This window comes from Lepisma saccharinum, chromosome 4, assembly GCF_977018435.1.
Source record: "Lepisma saccharinum chromosome 4, izLepSacc3.1, whole genome shotgun sequence".
NCBI classification, from domain to species: domain Eukaryota; kingdom Metazoa; phylum Arthropoda; class Insecta; order Zygentoma; family Lepismatidae; genus Lepisma; species Lepisma saccharinum.
In genome coordinates, this window is record NC_139232.1 from 38,257,952 (window position 1) to 38,279,640 (window position 21,689).

Consider the following 21,689-nt stretch of genomic DNA (forward strand, 5'->3'; position numbering starts at 1 on the left):
AATAACGTGCACTATAATATGCGAGTTCGATGTCGGATACCTCCCCGATGGCGTAGTGGTAATATCGCCGCCCTGTATTCGTGGAGTTTCGGGATCGAAACTCCACTTGGCCAATAGTGGTTTGAATCCTACTTTAAACTGTAGGACTAGTCCTACTTCGCCTATCTGTGGAAAAAATTGAAAATAACTTGGATGTTGGTAGAGTTGAATTCTGGGTAGATGAATGGTTCTTTCTTGTATTGGGTTGTAACGATCCTATTGAAAGTAAATAGAGGGTCATTCCATGTCAAATCATCCAGAATTTTGTGAAAATGTCACCCACCATCCCCGATTTTGATGAAATTCGGTATGCTTATAGAACTTTTGATGCTGATTACAAAAATGACAACTTTTTAAAATTTGGTCAAGGGGTTCAGAAGTTACGCGCTTTTTAAGATCCCCGTGTACGCCACATGTGGCTCCACTTTGAATGACACGCATTAGGTTATAAACGATCGTATCTTCCCTCGGGTTTGCCTTAGAAACTTCAAGTTTGTCTTCTTTTGTTCATAATAGTATAAGCTTTCATTTAAATAACATTTCAGATGAATGCATCAATAAACATGTATTTTTATATATAGTTTTATGTATTTTTTTAGAACAATAAATGACTAACTTCAAGAGCGAATTTCATGCAATGCCCCCCCTTCAATTTCCCCCAAATTTTATAGGTAGGTAAGGTAGCTCAGAGTGTGTACTAATGCCTGATAGAAAAATTGGGATGGGCGGTTCAGAGACAGGGTGATAAGAAAATAATTTGCATAAAATGACATTGAAAGTAAATCTTATTAAAAATGCTTATGTATTTAGCACAAAGCCTGAAGTACAATATGTTTCAAGCTACAATATTCAAAATGTATGTTCACTATGTGTGAATGTAATCATAGGCGTAATCTGGCGGGGGCAAAGGGAAGCACTTGCCCCCTCCCAAATTTATATATTAATTAAAATTTTCAAGTTAAATATATTTTGTGATCCTCCTGGCACTTGAGAAAGAAAGGAATAAAGAGTAATAATTGTGATTTTTCAAATATATTTATCAAATAATCCTGGACACTATTTTTATGCGATGGAAAACTTTGTGGTTATCTCAACCCGAAGATAGTTTCCAAGTGACACTTATTAAGATTGTACCTAAAAATTGTACTCTATGCATTTCCAAAATTTCATGTACTATAAATTGTGCCGTTCACATTTTAGATGGATATTTTGACCATTTGAAACACACTAAAGTGTTTGACTTATCACTAAGTACATATGTCCATCCATTTATGTTGATAATGTCTACTGGACACACCATACTTTTTGGCTAGTAGTAGGAAGTTGATGGACCAAGTGGATGCAAGAATTTAATAGCTGCATCTCCATTTTCACATGGACTTTTGAAACAATTCTACAAACAAGTTTGAGTCACGCATGCATATGCTACTACATAACTGTTTACAGTTGGAATTCGGAAAGTCGCTTCTTCACAAAAGTCAAACCATACAGTTATACAAAACATATTACAACAGCACTTACTATTTTTGCTCTGACTGTTAAACAACTAGTGTTTCGAAGTAAATAGTTACAAAGTTACAAGTACAGTTACTTTTTATTTAGGAATTCTAACTGTAACTAGCTACTTTTAAAAGTAAGTACCTGTAAAGTTAACAACGGTAACAGTTACTTTTTGCATAAGGGAAATAGCTAAATTGGACAATTCTGTTCCAGATTATAAAAATAAAATATGTAGATGTTGAATGCTAAATTTAGAACATCCACACATTACTGTAATTCATTTCTAATTGTATGTGAAAACTCCATTGTTTTTGGTAGACTGCTGCATTCGTTTGGAATGTGGTTGTCCAGCTAGGTAAAAGTCATTGTCGAAGGAGTGGATCTATGGATTTTGTTGAACTTGTAATGGAGGAGAAAGAAATAGGTGCAAGTGGAATCAATGACACCATATTCAAAATACCGTGGTCAGCATACAAATGATTTTTTAATTATAATCGTTCAAGCAAAGATGACTGTGTTTTCCATAATTTATTAGCAGTAATAATGTAAATATATGAATACATATTATGTACTAAAAACATAAGCAAAACACGGAAGTCTTCTTGATCATTGATTTTGTGTAACTTTTACACAAATCAATGATCATTAACAGTACGTTACTGTTACAGTAACTGTAAAAGAAACTCAGTTACTTTCAAAGTACCAGTAACAATAACTGAGTAACTTTTTTAATGATTGGCTGTAACTTTTAATACATTGTAAAAAGTAACTTACGGAACCTGTAAGCTCAAAATAGTGCATACTTCCTGGTACTGTTGTAGTACTTTGCAATCGCTGACGCATTGTACTGTGGGTTGTTGTCATTTCATCCTAGATGATTACTAAGAAATTTGCCTTGAATACTAATTCTACGGAATTGGTACATAATTGCCGTACTTGTTGCTTTATACTATAGAAGTCTATACAAGTAGTTTTACTGTTCCAACCATCCCTTCGCAAGGATATTTTCTGTGGTATGTGGCGAAAAAGCTCCATTTGAAAAAAACTTCAATCAGCTCAAATGTGTAGTATTAATTCTTACTTCATATTACGTATCCTCATGAAGACTAGCCAAAAAAGAACTTCCGTATTGAGATAAAATGCACAATAAGAATGTTCTCGAAGATAAATTTGCTAAACTTGGGAATGTTAATAATGATTATATATCATTATATAATATATATTTTTTTTTAAAAATGAAGACTGTTGAAACTAACTTACAGTAGAACGTCAATTTTAAGTTATCCAGGAGACCAAGCTGAAAAACTTAATACGCCAGAAAATGTAAAATCTTGGAAAATTTCTAAACAATTTGCTATGTTGGGACCACCAAGATTGAATGCAAAATGAAGGATAATGTAAAATCGAGGAACTTAAATATGAGTTCCACTGTAATTATTACTTGCAAATTTTAAATTAATCTATAAATTTGGGAGAGGGCAAGAGCTTCCCTTTGCCCCGCTAGGTTACGCCTATGATTACATTCACACATAGTGAACATACATTTTGAATATTGTAGCTTGAAACATATTGTACTTCAGACTTTGTGCTAAATACATAAGCATTTTTAATAAGATTTACTTTCAATGTCATTTTATGCAAATTATTTTCTTATCACCCTGTCTCTGAACCGCCCATCCCAATTTTTCTATCAGGCATTAGTACACACTCTGAGCTACCTTACCTACCTATAAAATTGGGGGAAATTGAAGGGGGGGCATTGCATGAAATTCGCTCTTGAAGTTAGTCATTTATTGTTCTAAAAAAATACATAAAACTATATATAAAAATACATGTTTATTGATGCATTCATCTGAAATGTTATTTAAATGAAAGCTTATACTATTATGAACAAAAGAAGACAAACTTGAAGTTTCTAAGGCAAACCCGAGGAAGATACGATCGTTTATAACCTAATGCGTGTCATTCAAAGTGGAGCCACATGTGGCGTACACGGGGATCTTAAAAAGCGCGTAACTTCTGAACCCCTTGACCAAATTTTAAAAAGTTGTCATTTTTGTAATCAGCATCAAAAGTTCTATAAGCATACCGAATTTTATCAAAATCGGGGATGGTGGGTGACATGGCCTGGATGAATTGACGTGGAATGACCCTAGAGTCTTCATAGAAGTCCATGACTGTACATGGACTTGTTTTTACCATTGTCACTTGGTAAGATTTTACCCCAATTATTAATCGAAACGAAAAATTACGATGAAGAGGTGGTCTTTTTTTTTCACCACAATAACGTTTTGAAGGGGAATTTATCAATTCTCGAGTAATGTTGAGAAAGGTCTGAAATATAAGTAGACCTCGGATTTTAGGTTTTTAACCTATTTTTTCTTTACAGGTATGTAAGAAATAATAGGTTATGTCAGCGTTACGTTTAAAAACGCAACAACTGATGAAACTTTATAGTGCCTAAAAAAACTATTTTACTTGTTAGAACCTATTTTAGGTTTATGTGCCTAAATCAAGACTTTTTAGGTTTTTATATATTTTTGAAGTATTTTTATGTCACACAGAGGCATTTGCTTTGTTTGGTCGCGATAAAATTCAATGACGAACGTGTTTGAAACATACTCTCTGTCGATTTCACTTCCTCCAAGTCCATGGTGATTTTTCAAAGCTGTAAACAAAGCAAAATATCTGGTGCCACTGTTACCTGTACAATCCAAAGTGGTCTGATCTGTGTGGTCTTGCTCACTTGCACGTCATTTTGGTGCTTTGTGGCATTCACGCCTTGCAAACTAGCATTTCAGCATTGAAGTTTGCACCACTGACTATGTTTTTGTTTAAATATTATTTTCAACATATAAGATGATCCTCACAGACAAAATTGCTGAGTTTGACTGTGGATAACATGAAAATAGGTTGCTACCTAACTATATGGCGAAGAGTGGATTTTAATAACAAATTTCCAATGGTAAGTTCTGCCCCCGCCGTACGGTTAGGCAACACACATAACGTTATGCTAGATAGTGTGTATTTCAGGATGTGTGTCCCAATTACATTGCCTTTGACTATACCTAATCAGTATTTTTCCGGAAGTTTTAACTATTTTATGTTTTTCTGAACATACTTCAGGATTTTTCGAGCCTAACTTAAAATTTTTAGGACCTATTTTAGGGTTTTTCGAACCTATTTTGTGGTTTTTCGAACCTATTTTAGGATTTTTAGAGCCTAGTTTAGGAACCTATAAGCACACTTTTTAGAACCTAAAAACCGAGGTCTAAATATAAGATAGTCGCGGTTGCAATGTAATGATCTTTTTTTCCAGCAGCATGGTGGCCTTTCATAATTTTCTGGCTGGATTTAAAGAAGCACGCTTTGCCAAAACTTCCCTGGTACGCGTGACGTAAGAGGTCTTTATACTCGTTTTGAGAGTTTACCCCGTGGGGCAAATGCCGATCTCGCTGCTACAGTAATGGCATTTTAATGTGGGATCCTATAAGAGGGAAGCTCCGTTTGCCTCCGCTCATTTTTCATTTCTTCGCATAAACTTCCACCTCAGCCACAGATATATTGCTCCAAGCAGACGTAATGGGATATTGATTCGTGGATTTCAAGTTCGTATTTTTTTTTACCTTTTTTCACTTCTTTTTTAACTGCTCTCTTTATTAACCTTCCTGCTTGCCAGTTTCTTCCTAATTGGAACTGCTTTAAAAAAAAACATGATGTGTAACTTATTAAACTTGTCTGGAAATAAAGCTGCCATCTGTGTGATAATTGAATTCTTGGAATTGCGAGGGGAAATTTCTCGCCCAAAACGTGTATGATGCCTAGAGGAAAGTTGCATCAGGTGAGTGCCGTGAGCAAAAAATTTAAAAACGTTGTTGCTGTGTGAAAATTTGAGACGGGAGAGAGAGAGTGCTTCGGTTCTATAAGAAGAGATGGAATAACACACGTATTTGAGGACGAATGTATTGCGAGATGTATTTACCAGATTGGATAGAAAGTAGATGAAACATGCAACCAAAGGCACAGACTTGCATAGGGGGAAATAATAGAAAGAAATTTAATGCATCATAAGCTGCAAAGTTGAGGTTGAAGTTGGAATGTAAGATACATAGTTGAAGCGTTTCGGAAAGAGAGAGAGGATAGGTTAGATTAAGTGAAGTGAGATGAAGAGAAGGAAAAAGTGTGAGAGGAATATAGGACAAAGATTCACAAAATTGTTTGTAGGTGACTGAAGAAAATGTATTATTTAAAATAAATTGGCTAGAAATTCTGATATGGGTAGCACAGAGGAATTGCGTTCCTGAAAGTTGTTCTAAAATAAACAGTACAGAGGAACGATTTTTTAAGCAAATGGACGGTGAATACAAATGAACCCGGTCATACGAACAACGCTGTATCCAACAAAATCCAAATGCCACAAAAATCGCTAAACAAGTCGTGGTGCTTTCTCTTATATGTTTTTCCTCAAGCAGGAAGTTCCACGGCGCAGAAAACTCTTCCACCATCTATTCATAAAACGTGTCACTACTATATTCCCGAAACCAAAAGCACTTACTGTTTCAACTTAATGTCTCTGCCGCCTCTGTCGGCAAAACTGTTGGTTAGAACGTTGTTCGTGTGACCGATTTAAATAAGAACAGTAGTACATATATGATTTCTGCTAGGTAGCATTTGGGTTTTACAACAGTATTGCAGATGGATAGCATTCTCTAAAACGGCAGATTTATTTAAATTTACGCTCGTCAGACACTCTATTTTATATACACTAGAAGCCATCGAAACTCCTACACCAGCTTATGCTTGTCTTTTATCCCTGAAATGGATTTATTACATGCATTTAATTTACTAAAGCGTATTTTGTCAGTTGGATTTATCCTTCAGTTTTGAGAAATTCTTTTACTCGCTGTTGGAGACGCTGTTTTGACATTTAAAGTATATACGTATCTTCCAATTCTCGGTAATTAATATTGCTGTGTAACGTTATAAAGTATTAGTGGAGTAAAAATTTCCGTAACAATTCTTCCGCAACTCTAGATAAGTTGAAAATTTTGCAGATGTTTCCAGTTTTCTTGTTTGTTGGCATTAAAATATTTAATTTAATCATTTTTTTCTGATTTATGGTGTCAACATGCCACAATATTGTATAGAAATCGCAGAAGGTTGACCAGAAATTAATTGGAAGTTATGATTCGAAGCTTACTTGTAGTAGCTTTGTAAGAATAGCACGGCCTTTGGTCTTGTGGAAACGGTTTATTTTGTAATCACCGTAAAGTCAGGTTTGATAGTCCTTGGTATCACATTAAGCGAAGTATATGCTACATTGTAATGTGAAGTAAAGGAAATTGAATTACTATGGGTGGAATTGTAGAAGGAATACTTTTTTAGCCATTACATTTCTGTTTTTAATATTATCATACATTTTAACCAGAGAGTCCTCAAATATATTATTATAATAGGTTTATTATTATTACTATTATAATATTAATATAAAATAATAATATTAATAAAGAAGGGTCAGGAAACAGCTTGTAGCTATTTCGTTACGTTGTAACCCTTGTATTTTCCGTCCTCTGTTTCCTACTGTAAGCCTCCCCCATTTTTAGCCTTTAGAAAAATCACGAATTTGAAGTAGGTGCTTTCTGGCGTATTTATCATTGACCACGCAACGTATATTGATAAGGAGAGTTAATTTTGTGGTATTTATGTAAACTCGCAATCTTTGGGCTCCAGACCTCCATTTTTTCCATATCAATTTAATTATACATGAATATGCACAAATTTGTTCCACCCCCTTGCTAACGTCAGTATATCTTATGTTGCCGGGAGCCACGCAGACCGCGAATAAAAACTCGTTATCTGTTTCAGTTCCTAATCAATTGGCATCGTCCATCATGATTAGCGCACGCTATTTCGTGTGCCATTCGCGTGACTTCCTATGGAAAGCAGTTAGCGTGAAAACATGCTGATACTGCGTTACACATTCGGCACCGAAAAAGTAACAGGATGTTGGATAAAAGACGAAAGTACGCTTCAGTTAAACTGTTTGAAATTTCATGGAAGGAAGATCGGGAGATGCTGGTGAATTATACTATTGATTTGTGTGCTCTGGAAGAAAATGTTTCTTGCAATTATATTGCAGACGTCAGGACACATATTGCATAGAGAAAACAGCATTTCAAAATTAGGGAAATCAAATAAAGAACATTCTAGTGTGAGTGACACGCAAAGATTTAGAGCAATTCCAGAGGTAACAGGCTGACACTCTGGAAGAAGGATTTTATTTCTTTGTGTATAATTCGTGAAGCATATCATGAAAAATGTATCCCAGGGAATTTAGAAGTACTAACTAGTCCCCTTCTTGCACAGCAAAATTTCTTCAAGTGTATTCTGCCAGCACTATAAAAATATACTTGAATGTAAACATTGATTGATTGATTGATTTAAGTCTACTTTATGCACAGTAAAGTCAATCGGGACTGGACCTACAGTTTAAAGTGGGATCAGAACCACCATTTGCCTCTACCGGGAATCGAACCCGGGACCCCTTGATTATAAGGCGGCGACGCTACCACTATGCCATCAGGGAGGCCCTCGAAGGTAACAGACTGGCACAATTGGCAACCTATGATTCTGGATTTTCTGAATCAAAGTTAGTGGGATAGTACTTGATGAGGTGATTTTTTACAGACAAATTTTAGAGTTTAGAAACACATAGTGCTGTATGTTTGCAATCTGAAGATCTTCTTTAAAACAATATACTAGTACAGCACATTGTTCTCCACTGATAAATAATTTCTACCACCAAGGTTTACATTTTCTGGCATTGGTCTAAAGTTTGCGAGACGTTAACCATTGCGTCAGTGAAGTAGAATGTTGAAACTACTTGAAATGTGTTTGTACTGAAGTATTCGAGGAATCTCACGTTTGCATGCATTTACAAGGGCTACAGCGTAGCCGAATGATGAGCGTTCTCGTCTTAGGTGTGACCGGTCCGGTGTTCGGTCTCTGGTTATTGCTAGAAAATGTCGGTGTCGAGGAGTTAGAAAGCACTCGCAGTCGAATGAAAGGTGAGAATAGTGGTAGCGGGTCATCGAAAACTGTAGCAAAAAAATAAATAAATAAAAAAACAAACAAAAAAACACGGGATTAGTATTATTTTATACAGAAATTTAATTCGTATGATTTTCTATAACGTCTTCTTGCCCATTCAAAGTTCATTTTTTGGAATTAATGCTTGGTGGAGAACAATTAAGTCTCAAATTGCACTGTGCTGAGTTAAAATTTTTGGGTGCGTTGGCACCTATGGCCATTTTCACCCTTAAAAACACATCTAGAAAAGGTTACACGATACACCAGTTCTCACCATCCATTGAATTCTGCATCCCAGAATTTGTAAAGAACGCGTCCTTTATATTTTTCCACTATTCAGGTACGTAGTGGCTGAGTGGCAATGCCAGAGGTAAATGATTCGAACCTTGTGTAAGGCATAGATCATAGATCATTGTGTTTGTCCCATCACCCATTTCATCAGTTCATCTTTCATTCTCATCGTGCGATTTAGCCAAGGAGTTAGAAAGGCGCCTTAAAATAATTATAATGAGTGCACATTTCCTTCGGAAACAACATTTTAATTTTTTTAACTTACTTATATCTTGTGCGCCAACAGTATGTAAAGTTCTTTTCATAGTCCTATTATAAGATAAGATATTGTAAGAAGAGAGAATGAATGAAGCGAAATACTTGAATGCTTCTCTGTTCTAGAATCGAAATGTTATGCATTTTTGTTGCATTTATGTACTTCACTCCATACTTAGTTTATACGACTGGTTTACTTTTAGTGCCTTTTTCTGTTAATCTAATTAATACTATTAATGTTATTCTTGTTATTTTGTTCCTGAAGAATGGAAAACGTTCTCCCAAATTACTCGTTAAAAATGACCAACATTTTAAATGTTGTGCAATATATCTGCCACATCCCATGAAAGCAACCTTATTTTCAATATCAGAATAGACTAATTATATGTTTAGAATTAAAAATAACTTTTTTTTTAAAAGTAAGTTTATGAAATACTTGATAGATTTTAACGAGTCCATTACTGTAGTAGTGTAGGTCATATTTATAAAAATTAGATTATTTTAGTAAAGGTGAGGTAACTTTACCTTTACACTACTGTTTTTAGATATGGTATGTCTTGTAGTGAATGGATACTTCTTAGATTGCAACGGTCCTATTGAAAATCAACGGAGTCGTTACAATCGAGAAGTGTCCGTCCGTGACTGTACTTTCTTTTTTTAATGTAGGTTAGGTGTTTTAAGCTACTTTGGTTCAACATCCAGACAGCTCCGGACCTTCAATTTTTAAAGTACTGAAATGCAATTTATAGATCGGGGCCAATCGGTACCTTGTTGTTGAGCCGTACGCAGCGATTCACACTTGCGTGCTTGTTTGCGATCTGCTTCACGGACCTAGCGAGGCAATTAGTTGTGTTAGGGGTGGGGATTGGGTTATCATGGACCCGGCTTGTTCTGCATTCAGCTCAGCAATTAAAAGTAGGAAGTTGCCGTAGTTTGCCTCGTGCGGGATTGAAAGTGCTACCGAACGGTTTCTCTCCTCAAACTTCTCGGAATTTGCCGCGAAAAATTTCCAAATGAATGCAAGCGTTTCTTGGAAAGAGCAGAAAGAACGGAAGTTTAATTACTTTGGGTTTGTAATAGTTTTGAAACTTCGTTGTTCGCCTAATAAGATTCTTGAAATTTCTGAACGGTTTGGTGTATTCTTTTTTACCTTGGAACTCTTAATAGTGCAAAATGGAAGATTGACTTTTCTTGACTTTAGGTATTGAATTAGTACTTAAAGAATATGGTCTAAGCCAGTTGCGGCTGGTGGTCTGACTTGATGGGTGCGCACTTCAGCATCGCGTCCAGAAGAAGTGTTTTATCACCCCTCTCAAATACTCGCTCCATTTTTTGCGTCCATAATGATGCTAAATGTATTGGTAACCCAAGTTATGAACACCTTTTATGAGGATAGGGGATAGTTTTATTTCATAAAAAATATTAATTTTTACAAGTTTGAAATACCGACGCAAATTTTTCGTCGATCACGAAAAGAGCAATGTTATTGGGTATAGATAATTCAACATTCGATAACCTTACAAAATCACTATAAACAAAATGCCGATCTACAATATTCAATATTATTGTCGATTTAAAAAAATATTTAGTAAACAATTTCCCCCCTCACTCCGCTGATAAATGTAAACAAGAATAATAACATTTGCATACATCAAACAAGCAGGATCGGGCGAGTACCCAGGGCGTCAAACCAAGGCATCCCCCTTGATTAGAGCCAAATCCTAAGCGTGAGTTTATTTTTTTTGAGTCCACTTTATGCACAGAAAAACAATTAAGAGACAGACGATCTACAATTTAAAGAGGGGTCCCAACCACTACGTGCCTCCATCGGATGCGTGGCTATTTGTTTTAAAAAGAGTTGGATTTATTGTTGACAAGTATTAATTGAAGCTACTGCTGAAAAACGTATTAAGTGTATTGCAAAATCATATAACCTAAGAGATTATTGTTGTTTTGATGTCAGTATGTAGCTATTAAATAAACACATAACTACAATAAACGTGTTCTTTAACAGCATTATAGTATTTTTAAAATAAGGCTATTATTTTTCGTCATTTAAACCGTAAATATATAACATGGTTATGATTTATATTGGAGGAATGTGGAAAGTAGGGGGAGCCAAAATTCCATCTCGCCCCGGGTGAAAATTTTATCTTGAGCCACTCCTGCAAACAAGACAGTCGATCCAACGACCACATGCATAAAATCAGTTGTAATATATCTAACCAAACCAACAAACTCAAGCGAAATCAAGAGAATAAATAAAAACATATTCAAGAAAATGACAGTACTCACTCAGTCCACACTGCCCTTCTTCGTACTTCAGAATCTGTCTTATTACTGCAGTCGCTGGGAGCTTTGTAGCTAACTTCCCTCCAAATATTACGTCTCTGCTTTCGCTATGTACAGTTTTCTTTTTCATCATGCTCACTTTGCAATGAAACAGGAACGAGCTTTTGATAATGTAACAATTTTGCCACACAATTGAAACAGTTGACTGATCCACGTCTCCCTCCCCCCTGAGCAGGTGGATAATTCGACTACAGCGCCACAAGGACAGTTTATTTTGGCCAAGCAAAGGCAATGCAAGACATTGTTTAAAGCACGCGTTTCGCTTTCAGTTGTCCTCCCCTCCCTCCTGTCTTCTTCCTTGCCCCTGTCATGCTCGGAACAGAGTGGGCGAAGAATAGAATTGTCCCTTTAAAGAAATAAAGAAATAATAATAAAGTAGATTTATGATGATGCGTGTGCTGCCTCTACTCCGCCACACGATCTGGAATGGAATGGGATTGCAACACTGCTGTATCGTGAACACAGCACTAGCAGTGCGAGTTTAGCCCATAATACTGCGAACTAGAAGAGCGAATCCCTTCTGTTTTCTTGCGTGCTGCAAACGAGCACACGGCGACTTTTGTGCGAAGCGAACGTATCTCAGCGGGATTCCGTGCTCGTAGCGAACACGTGCTCTTAGCGAACACCGGAAGGAAAGGAATTGCAGGTGCGTGCTGTTAACGAACGCACACATTTGCTGTGTCTTGTTTGGCCTTGAAAGTGGTCGACTTGCAAGTGTTGCCAGTGATACCTTATAATTATTTTGTATTTGAAATTAGCTAATTAGCTAGTATAAATCCGTCTTTTGTCTTCAGTAACCCTTTACACTTCATTTTCTTCTCCTTCGTACATAGCCACGTCACCACACCTTTCGCCTCGCATACTTTTCGATACTGGTAACCATCATACAACTAACTAACTCTCTAGCCTTCTTAAACCCGAAGGTTCATGGCTCCAGCAATACAGGCCTTCCATCTGTCCCTATCTTGAGCAAGATCTATATACTCTTTTCCATCCCTACCGATTTCCTTTAGGTCCATCTCAACGTTATCCCTCCATCTTCGTCTTGGCCTTCCTACAGGTCTCTTACCATCAGGTTTCCAAACAAGAATCCTGTAAACTCTCCTTTCTTCTCCCATTCGTGCCACATGGCCTGCCCACCTAAGTCTTCTTGAATACAAATTATGTACTTCTAAATTATGTAACCTTCTCCACTCACCTGTCTTCTCGTCCCTTTTAGGTCCAAATATTTTCCTAAGGATCTTATTTTAAAATACTCTAAATTTATGTTCCTCTTTCAATGTAAGGGACCAAGTTTCACACCCATATAATACTACAGGCAAAATTACTATTTTGTATATTTTAACTTTTAGTTAAAACCATCATACACTAAACACAAATTTACGTACTTCGTTTTATTGGATTATATTTCACTCATCTTGATGGTTTCACAGTCGATTGAAGAATTGTCAGGGGTGAGCCAAGGGATCTCATTTATCGCACAACACTCGAGCAACCGTGTGTTCTGACGTCACGAAAAATAGCTTCTTTAATTTTAGGCTAAATGCCTACGTTGTTAGGTTAGGCTAACTATGTTTAGTTCTCTTAGCCTAAATAATACTTTTTCATTGTATTTATGCTAATGGAACCTAACCTAACAGGCCTAACCTAACCTCGTAGGCATTCCTCGTCTGACGTCAGAACACAAGGTAGCAAAACTGTTGTGCGACAAGGAAGGTCAAGATGCACGAGCCAATGAGGTGTTTCTCCACGCAAGTTGGCTTATCACTGGCAACACTTGCATGCTGACCAGTTTCAAGGACAAAAAAAGACAGTACAAGTTTGCGTGTTCGCGTGTTCGTAACTGTGTTCGCTAAGAGCACGTGTTCAATATGAGCACGTTCGCTAACAGCACGGCACCCTCAGCGGAGCGGCAGGCGCTGGTAAATCAAAGCCGATGGGGTGTGGGAACGTTTGATGTTTTGAAGGAGATAGTGTTCAGAGAATAAGTATAAAAAAAATAATTGCATTGCTGATTTATTTGGGTGTGCACGTGCGAGTAGGCAGAAGGCGTTACTGGCGTAAGCTTAAAAAATCAAAGACCACCATTTTTTACCAATAGTATAATGTCTATATGCACTGGGCTTTAAGCTGCTGCCGTGTAAGTAGATACATGTCGAGAACTTTAAATTTTGAATTTCCTTCATCTTATCTGTTCTGTACTAGAAAGTATACAAAAACCTCCTCTTTCACTTTTTGGGATGTGAGACTTTCGGAAGGCACACAAAGCCTCTTTCACTTAGTACATCCTGAAAACTGAATCCTTAGGTAGCTTGTATTTGTAGTTAAAGGTCAGGAACCGTATTATCCCATAATAGCTTTAATATTCATTGCAATGCAAATAAAATTTAGAAGCAGCATGGAACCATAGATGCGTTTCGAATATGTAGGTCTCAGTAAGGGCCAAATTATATCTTGCATTATACAAGACTGGATGATATTCATCTTGAATTCATCTCACAGTGCACTTTGGGAAGAAACAGCATGAAGTCGGACAAACATAATCACACGTGTTAAGGAAATTGTATGAGAAGATTTCTTACAGCGAGAAATTTGCTACATCTTATACGTGCCCAATCGTCATATGATCATGATAAACATTCATTTCTTTAATCACTTCGGTAAAGCAGGGGTCCCGGGTTCGATACCCGGTGGAGGCACATAGTAGTCTGGATCCCACTTTAAGCTGTAGATCCAGTCCCGATTAGCCTTAATGTTCACAAAGTGAACTTAAAACAACAACTCGATCAATGAATCAAAATTTCGGAAAAGACCATGCACAATGCTTACTCGTCATGTTTTCAACGCAGCATATGATCTGTTTTCTCGAAATATGGTAGCGGGACGTGATTTCGTGCAGTGAATTTAGGGGGAAGTGGTTCGCTGAATAACATCCATTGCTTTTAACCAACTGTTATGATTGTCAATTTATTCGAGTTAATCCACGTGTAACGTCTGTGGTAAAAAATGTTTTGCCATGCAAGCGTTTTTAAAGTAAGCTAGTGGTGAATTATTTACTCAATTTTGTCTTCGTGTGAAGTATTTCTTCAGGTACCATTGTTCTTAAATCTGTTTTCTTTTTTTTTTCCTTTTAGGAGATAGCAGCGATCCTTATTAGCTTTGATAAACACAATGAGTGGCTATCGAAAGAAGTTAAGATCAGGTAAGCACCAAATTTCTTTTTCAGTAAAGATTTAAGTTTTATTTTAATCTGTTTGAGGTGAATCTACGTTTTTAACATGCTTCATTTCTCCATTGGTTTTCTGCAACATTTTTAAAATATGTATATTTATTATGAAGAAAGGCGTATATACAATTTGATGTGATTATGAACACATGTTCCTTTTATTTTGCCCTTTGCATAAGGCGAGTATTGTTTATTTATGAACAGAACCCATGACTAAATTTACGACTAGATTGAGCGCAGATTCAGTACATGTTGAGAAATTTCGTCGGGGGATATGTCCGTAAATGGGAAAGACGGTTACTTGTTTTAATAGTTGGTGTTTTACCCAGCACCCTACAAACCCAAGAGTTCAAGGTTCGTTTCCTGGGTAAGGTATGAAGGTGATATTTTATATGCTCGTAATAAATTTCATCAGTTCATTGTATCTGTCGCAATTAAACGCAACAGGTAGCGATTTGACGTAAATAGGAAGAAATAAAGCCATCTCGTGATTATCATCTGTTCATGCAATGAACTAAATACAATGCTGTGCTCATGGATCAGTCGTGAAGAAATCAGGCGGATATACGGACAATTTTATTACCGCATGCGCTCGGAAGGTTTCGATTTGTTCGTCCGCCTGCTATAATCCTTGGCGGGTAAAGAATCGTGCCATCTTAATAATATCCCACTTACGTCACACCTTGGGATTTTCGGCTTCGCAGTTTACCAAGTTCTTGAGAGGTGAGCGTTTTTCTTCCCGCTTGGTTGTCCAGAGACCAGCATAGATAAAGCTTTTCAGGTGTGCTTTTCCCGAAAAGCACACTTCAGCTAAAACCTCTTAGCGTTCGTTGAAAGATGGCGAGCGGAAAGTTTCATGTCTACATTTCATTGTTGTTACAGCGGAGAGCTTCTTCTTGGGAGTCTGTAACAAGCACCACTCATCTCTCTCTCCTCTCTCTCTCTTGCTTCTCACTTGAGTCGGATCTCGGCTTCCCCCGCATAGAGCCTCCGCGTTAATGTTGAGGAGGAGAAAGAAGAATGGGCCAGAATGTCTAAGGAGCAGCGACCCAATAAATCTCCTTTGCAGCTTTGTCGTAAAGTCGACACAAAAGAAAGCACGCCTCCCGTCTTCCCTCTTCTATTGTTTGCAAGTCTCCCTTCGTGATCAACAACTTGTTTTAATACCGTGAAACGAACGTCAGATAAAAGTCTTTCTGTTACTGCCAAGGGTCCCGGGAACTTTCTTGGAGGAAGAGGCAAGAAGACCCTTGGCGATCGGTGGATTTATTTCCTGAAATTTCTCTTTTTCTTTTCATACGCTTCACTGCCGGTATCGTTCTGTAAGATAACGGAAGGATAAAAAAAGGAAAGATTTTGAAATGGAATTTAGTGACGTTTTCGTGTCTTCCCATGGTAGGGAAGTCGTCCCTCACGCAGGAAATGGAACATATCTTCCCCCTTCCTCTCGTGAGGTTTGTCTAGTTCTATCAGTACGTTTCGCGGCATCAATGTACGTTATCCACTTGATTCTATTTCAGGATGTTACATTTTAAACGTTTCTTTCTTCATCAGAGGTAAGCTGTATCACCCTTTGTGCCTATCAGTGGCGTATTTTCCATGTTACCGCGTTTACCGTGGGTAAACCAACATTTTCAACATAGGTTTTTTTTTTTTAATTTAGATTAAATATATGGGTAATTACTTATTATGCAAACTATTCAAACAAGTCTCTAAACCAGAATTTGATTAAATTATTTAATGAACTTAAAGACTCGTTTTGAACGCCACTGATCGTTCTCCAATGTACCCTTCTCTCCGATTGTAGACAGGAAGGTCGAGGGTGCCGAACATTAAGTGGGTTTGTGGCTGTTGGACGTGGGGTCAGTTCCACCACTGAAAACAGCGTTGGCAGAAGAACTCATCTTGTTCCTGTCTGCTTTCTGTGCGCGCTTTGCAGAAGCAGTGTTATTACATGATGGGAAATTTACCATTGTGCAGGCAAATCTACATCTACGTAAGTCCAATTTTACTTAACAAGAAAGATTTTATTAAAAATATAGAAATTTAATGTTTTTGGACTTCTATTTTTGTTTTACTTGCATGCCTGCATTGGTGTTTTATGTCCATTACATCCTCCAATTAATCTAGATGGGATGTATAATAAATACGTATATACGATGAATATGAATTGTTGCCATATATCAGGTAAATTTTCAGAATACTCCACTGGTGACGAGCGCGGATCCTTGATGCTAGCATCACTGTGGCTTTACAAAACATTATATTATTTCTTACATTAGGCTATAGAAAAATACCCGACCTCCGTGGCAGAGTGGTTAGCACAGCGAACTACGACACCAGGGTTCTCGGGTTTGCATCTCGGCCTGAGCATTGGTGTCCTTTGTGAGTGTCCCATCATCAATTTTATCATGTCACCACTCATTCCCATCTTCGCGATTAGACAAAAGTGTAACAATAGTAAAATAAACTGCAACGTGCCACCACAATCGCAACTCCAGGGTATAGAGCCACGAATTGGCAACACTGTGCTCCTTGCCCCGGCTAGTCAGTTGGAAGCACGAGTTCTCACCCAGGGATCGGGATTAAGGCGATTCCCAATCTACCAGGAAGGTATCCACCGAGTTGCAACACGTCACCGCAAATGAAATCAAATATGTTATAATAAAAATGTCCAAAAACTTTAATCAACGTTCGCGCGCGTACATACTTATTCGCACAAGCCAAAAATATAATGTGTTGGGTCCTGCTCGCTTGTAGGCAGTGATGAGTAACTTATTTATCACGACAGAATCCGCGCACCGTCTTCACCGTTAATAGCAAGACCTCAACTGCTACCTCAGGCGCGAGGCATAGCTTAACAGATACTTTTATACAATGATACAAACTTATGCCATAAAAATAATACAAGAAAAGCTGATAATGTATATGTCAAATTAATGCTACTTAGCGATAGTAACCTTAGATTGTGGTTGGCAACAATTGAGAATGCCAACGTGGAACTTTTGACGTCGCCATAGACACGTAGCGTCATTCCCCACTCCTAAAATAAACAGCCAATAGGAGAACGATATATTATTGAAAGCGAGAGAGAATTGCTATGCTTTCATGTTACAATATTAAACTAGGAAAACAAATAACGAAACTAATTTTATAAAATAATTCATATTTGCCCTTGCACATAAAATGATTAAATAAAGATTTAGTTTACGGATTTATAACGAATACTAAATTACTTCAACCTTATCTATTGTTGAACAAGTATCGATATTAGATAGAAATGTATTTAACATGTGTTTAAACAACAACATTGGCGTGAAGATAGAAATAATTCTCACCATCTCGGATTTGATAAAGAATGAAAACGTTGCATATACTATTTAGGATAATTATTAGCCTATAAATACGCGAATAATATCAGATAAAACATAAATATATAGCCTTACATGAATTATGAAAACAATTAAGTATACGAAATAAGATATATTCCAATTATGTGAAATTTGGCTAACATGGCGGTCGTTACAAAACCAAATCAATCAATCCATGAAACGCAAGCGAGGAGTTTCAGTCGTAATCGGTGCATAATCATAAAAATTTGTAAAATAACTCGTGCTCTATCTATACTAGCTATATTTGGCTGCAGCTTACAAAGACAGTTGATTATATTCGAGCGACAAAGATGTTAACATGTTGCTTCGTTACGGAACGTACGTGTGATACGTATAAAATAATGTTTTCCTCTATTGTTCGTTTCTGCTGCCTTTTTGCAATCAGCGTACATTTGAAGTCAGTGCAAGCGATTAATCAGCCAACGTGACAAAGAAAGGAATATATTCTAGGTATGCCGTTTAAATTAGATTGTCAATTTAACTCTGTCTTTGTGATTCAGTTCTTTCTTATTTAAATGCCCATTGTTCTCATCCTGCGAATTCGATAGTCCGTTGGATTGTCCAATTTTCAGAGACAATTACTCCGGTTTTATCTTTGTTAATTTAGGGTTGTAAATGCGGTGGACCGCCCCTTAATTCAGATGCGCTGGGTTTTGGTGCTGTAACTTGTTCCAGAACGGAACTTCGTCACAGGAACGAGCTCATAAACCGCCTCTCTGGCAACAGTTTCCTCCTCTCTTCCAACGTGCTGTATGATGTCTTCCGTGTTGTCCTTTCGTTCTTTGAACTGCGAGATAAAAAATGGAGTATCCCTTCATTTGAGTGTTTACCACATCTCTCCAATTAGAAGCCATATTAAGTCTTACGAATGTTCCTAATGTGAAGAGAATTTCTTGCATATGTGTTAAAACGTCAGCATCACACCTATGCGTGCGCGCAAGATATCCGAGATGAACCTCAATCTTGCCAAAACATTTTTTAAAGAGTTCAATTAACACCGAAACGTCAGCACATAGGCTATTTTTGCCCGTCACGCAATACGGGGATAAGCTTCTTAACTATAACAAAATTAAGGACAGGCCCCTAACAAGAAAACAAAATATATCTGTTAACAACTTTGCTCAGTTTTTAAAACTAACTCATTCATTCATTACTTAACAATAACTAAAACTCTACTTTCTCTGGTAACTGAAATCTCATTACCTAGGTTAAAAGCAGACGCAGAAAAGGGGCGCTCAGCACACAAAGGATAAACACAGAACAAAAAATATTTTCCTGGTTGTGTCCAGCCGTCAGAGCCTCGTTAGCCTGCAAGAAACTGTTACCGGGGTGTACTACCTGGAAGCGAGGTTGACTTTTGGGTGCCTTACCAATGTTGCACCTACACCCATGTATCCAAAATATAAAAATATAAAATGAAATTTATTTTCTCTGTGCCGTAATTTGAAAATAGGAACAATATTGCTATGAATAATGCGCGTGAAAACTTTCCCTAAAAATGTTTCAACCAAGAGGAGCGAATGCAAGTTTTTTGAAGGACAGTACATGTAATAATATATATGTACCTATAATGCTTGTTATATTACATGACTTGTAGAAGGGATAGTTTTTTTTCTCTTTTTTCCCAAAAGTTGGAGTACAAGAAGTTGGTAGATAGATTATGTTCTGCTCACAGTGCTAAAATGTGTATTACTACATGAAGTACACATCACGGGCTAAGCAAGAAGTTATTTCAAAGTAAACAAGAAATTCCTCACGGCCGTTCTTGCGTTCAAGATCAACAAACCCGGAGGACACAGAAGTTCTTCTCGTGCGAGGTTGGGAAGGGTTAAACACGTAGAAAATGTTGGAATGTGGCAAAATACTCAGTCTGCCGTAAGAGAGCAAACCTCTGGTGATGTGATTTCACGTAACCGTGAAATGGATTGAACAGAGAGCAAGTGTTGTTTCTCAGCGAAGGAAGAGAAAAGTAGAGCCTTTCTTTAATTTTAGAAATTGAGGAAACTGTCTAGTAAATTGAATAGTGTGTATAACCTCTAGGACATTTGGAACATCCAGCAAAAATTACATATGTGCAGTAATATGTGTGAAATAGTTTGAAGTAGGATACTGATTTCTTGGAAGAAAGGATGCCGTTAAAGTAGTTTATTATTATTATTGGAGCTAGGATAATGAGACCCGTGCCCTAATTTTGTCATACGCTCGAACGTTGCTAGTTTGTAATTTTGAGAAGTAATAATGTTGTATTGGGACGTTTTTATCTCTGATACTGTATATGTAAGCAGCGAAATATTTTTTGTCTTTTAATTAACATTCGAAGATGTTGACTGTCATAAGATAGATGAAAAGGGCAATATGCTCAGTACGTAAATCATCGTGTGTTTTCTTGTGCGTTGTAGATAATTTGCAAATTCTCGTGTAGCCTTCCGTTTTCAAAATCTATGCTATATTTCGCACAGTTCCCTCTAGTCTGGTGTCGGTTTCATGTGATAGAAGGCTGAAAGATAAGCAACGAGAGTAATCATGAAGTGAGTAAAAGACAATTGTACAAGTGATTCCAATCGAGAAACTTTGATTTTGCAGGAACTAATCAAACCGACAATACGCAGATATGTCTGCATTATACTCTGTCCCGGGAATTTCTGAAGCAAGACCGCGCATAACGGAAGAGAGGGCGGAGCGAAGCAGTGAGCTTTGTTCTAACATCTTGATCCACATTTTCCTCTTCTTGCACTCACTTCTCCTCTCATGCGTTCATTGATCAAGCCCTCTCGAGTCACTACTTTCGCAGAGACTTGTTTTTGTTCGCTTGCTCCAGAGATTCCCGTGATAGAGTATAATGAAACCTTCAATAAATGTATGTTATTATTTATTATCTTAATGCTGTTACATTTAAGTCGTACAGTTTATTAGTTTATTATTAATACAAGTAAGGGCTTGATGCTCTATATAGTAAAAATTCCTATACAATGAAACTACGTCTAAATACAGTAAAATTAGACGATTTAAAATGTTTACGTCATTTGGATAATATTCTATAGTATCATACATAGCATATACAATTGAAAGGAAATCGGAAGTTAAGGATGTAAGTGTGGATGTGGATATGAGTGGACATGGAATTGACTATTCGCGGAAAGAGAAAGAATTTTATTTAATTATACGAGTATTTAGAGATATAAAACATGAAAGAATTTATTATAATTTGGTTAAACTGCCAACCATCTTTCCCGATGTTAGCTTCAGACAAATTACATAAAAACCGTGTCAATAAAGGTTGTTTACAACTTCATATACCAATAACAACAATTGTAATTGACTTACCAAAGCATACTGCGTTAATATGATCCACCAACTGAATACGTTTTTGCCTCAGATTTTCCAGCAAAGTGATGCACCACCACATTGCTCTAGGATTGTGAGAGGTGTCCTCAACACTACTTTTCCAGAACTTTGGATTGGTAGTGATGGTCCAATTGACCGGCCTCCTAGGTCCCGTTATAGTACATCCCTGGAATTTTTTGATGGGGTTATGTTAAGGACAA

The 21,689-nt window shown here is 37.1% G+C and overlaps 1 protein-coding gene across 13 annotated transcripts in view; it reads left to right on the plus strand.

Moving 5' to 3' along the window:
* Window positions 1–21,689, plus strand: part of Camta (Calmodulin-binding transcription activator) — an 816,835-nt gene that overhangs the window by 566,051 nt on the left and 229,095 nt on the right. For all 13 annotated transcript variants that reach the window (XR_014441594.1, XM_083120430.1, XM_083120424.1 and 10 more), the window contains one exon: window positions 14,661–14,728. Coding sequence is in view for 12 of the 13 variants with exons in the window: in XM_083120430.1 (XP_082976556.1) it covers window positions 14,661–14,728 (68 nt within the window). In the remaining variant the exon portion in view is untranslated. The remainder of the gene's footprint in view (window positions 1–14,660; window positions 14,729–21,689) is intronic.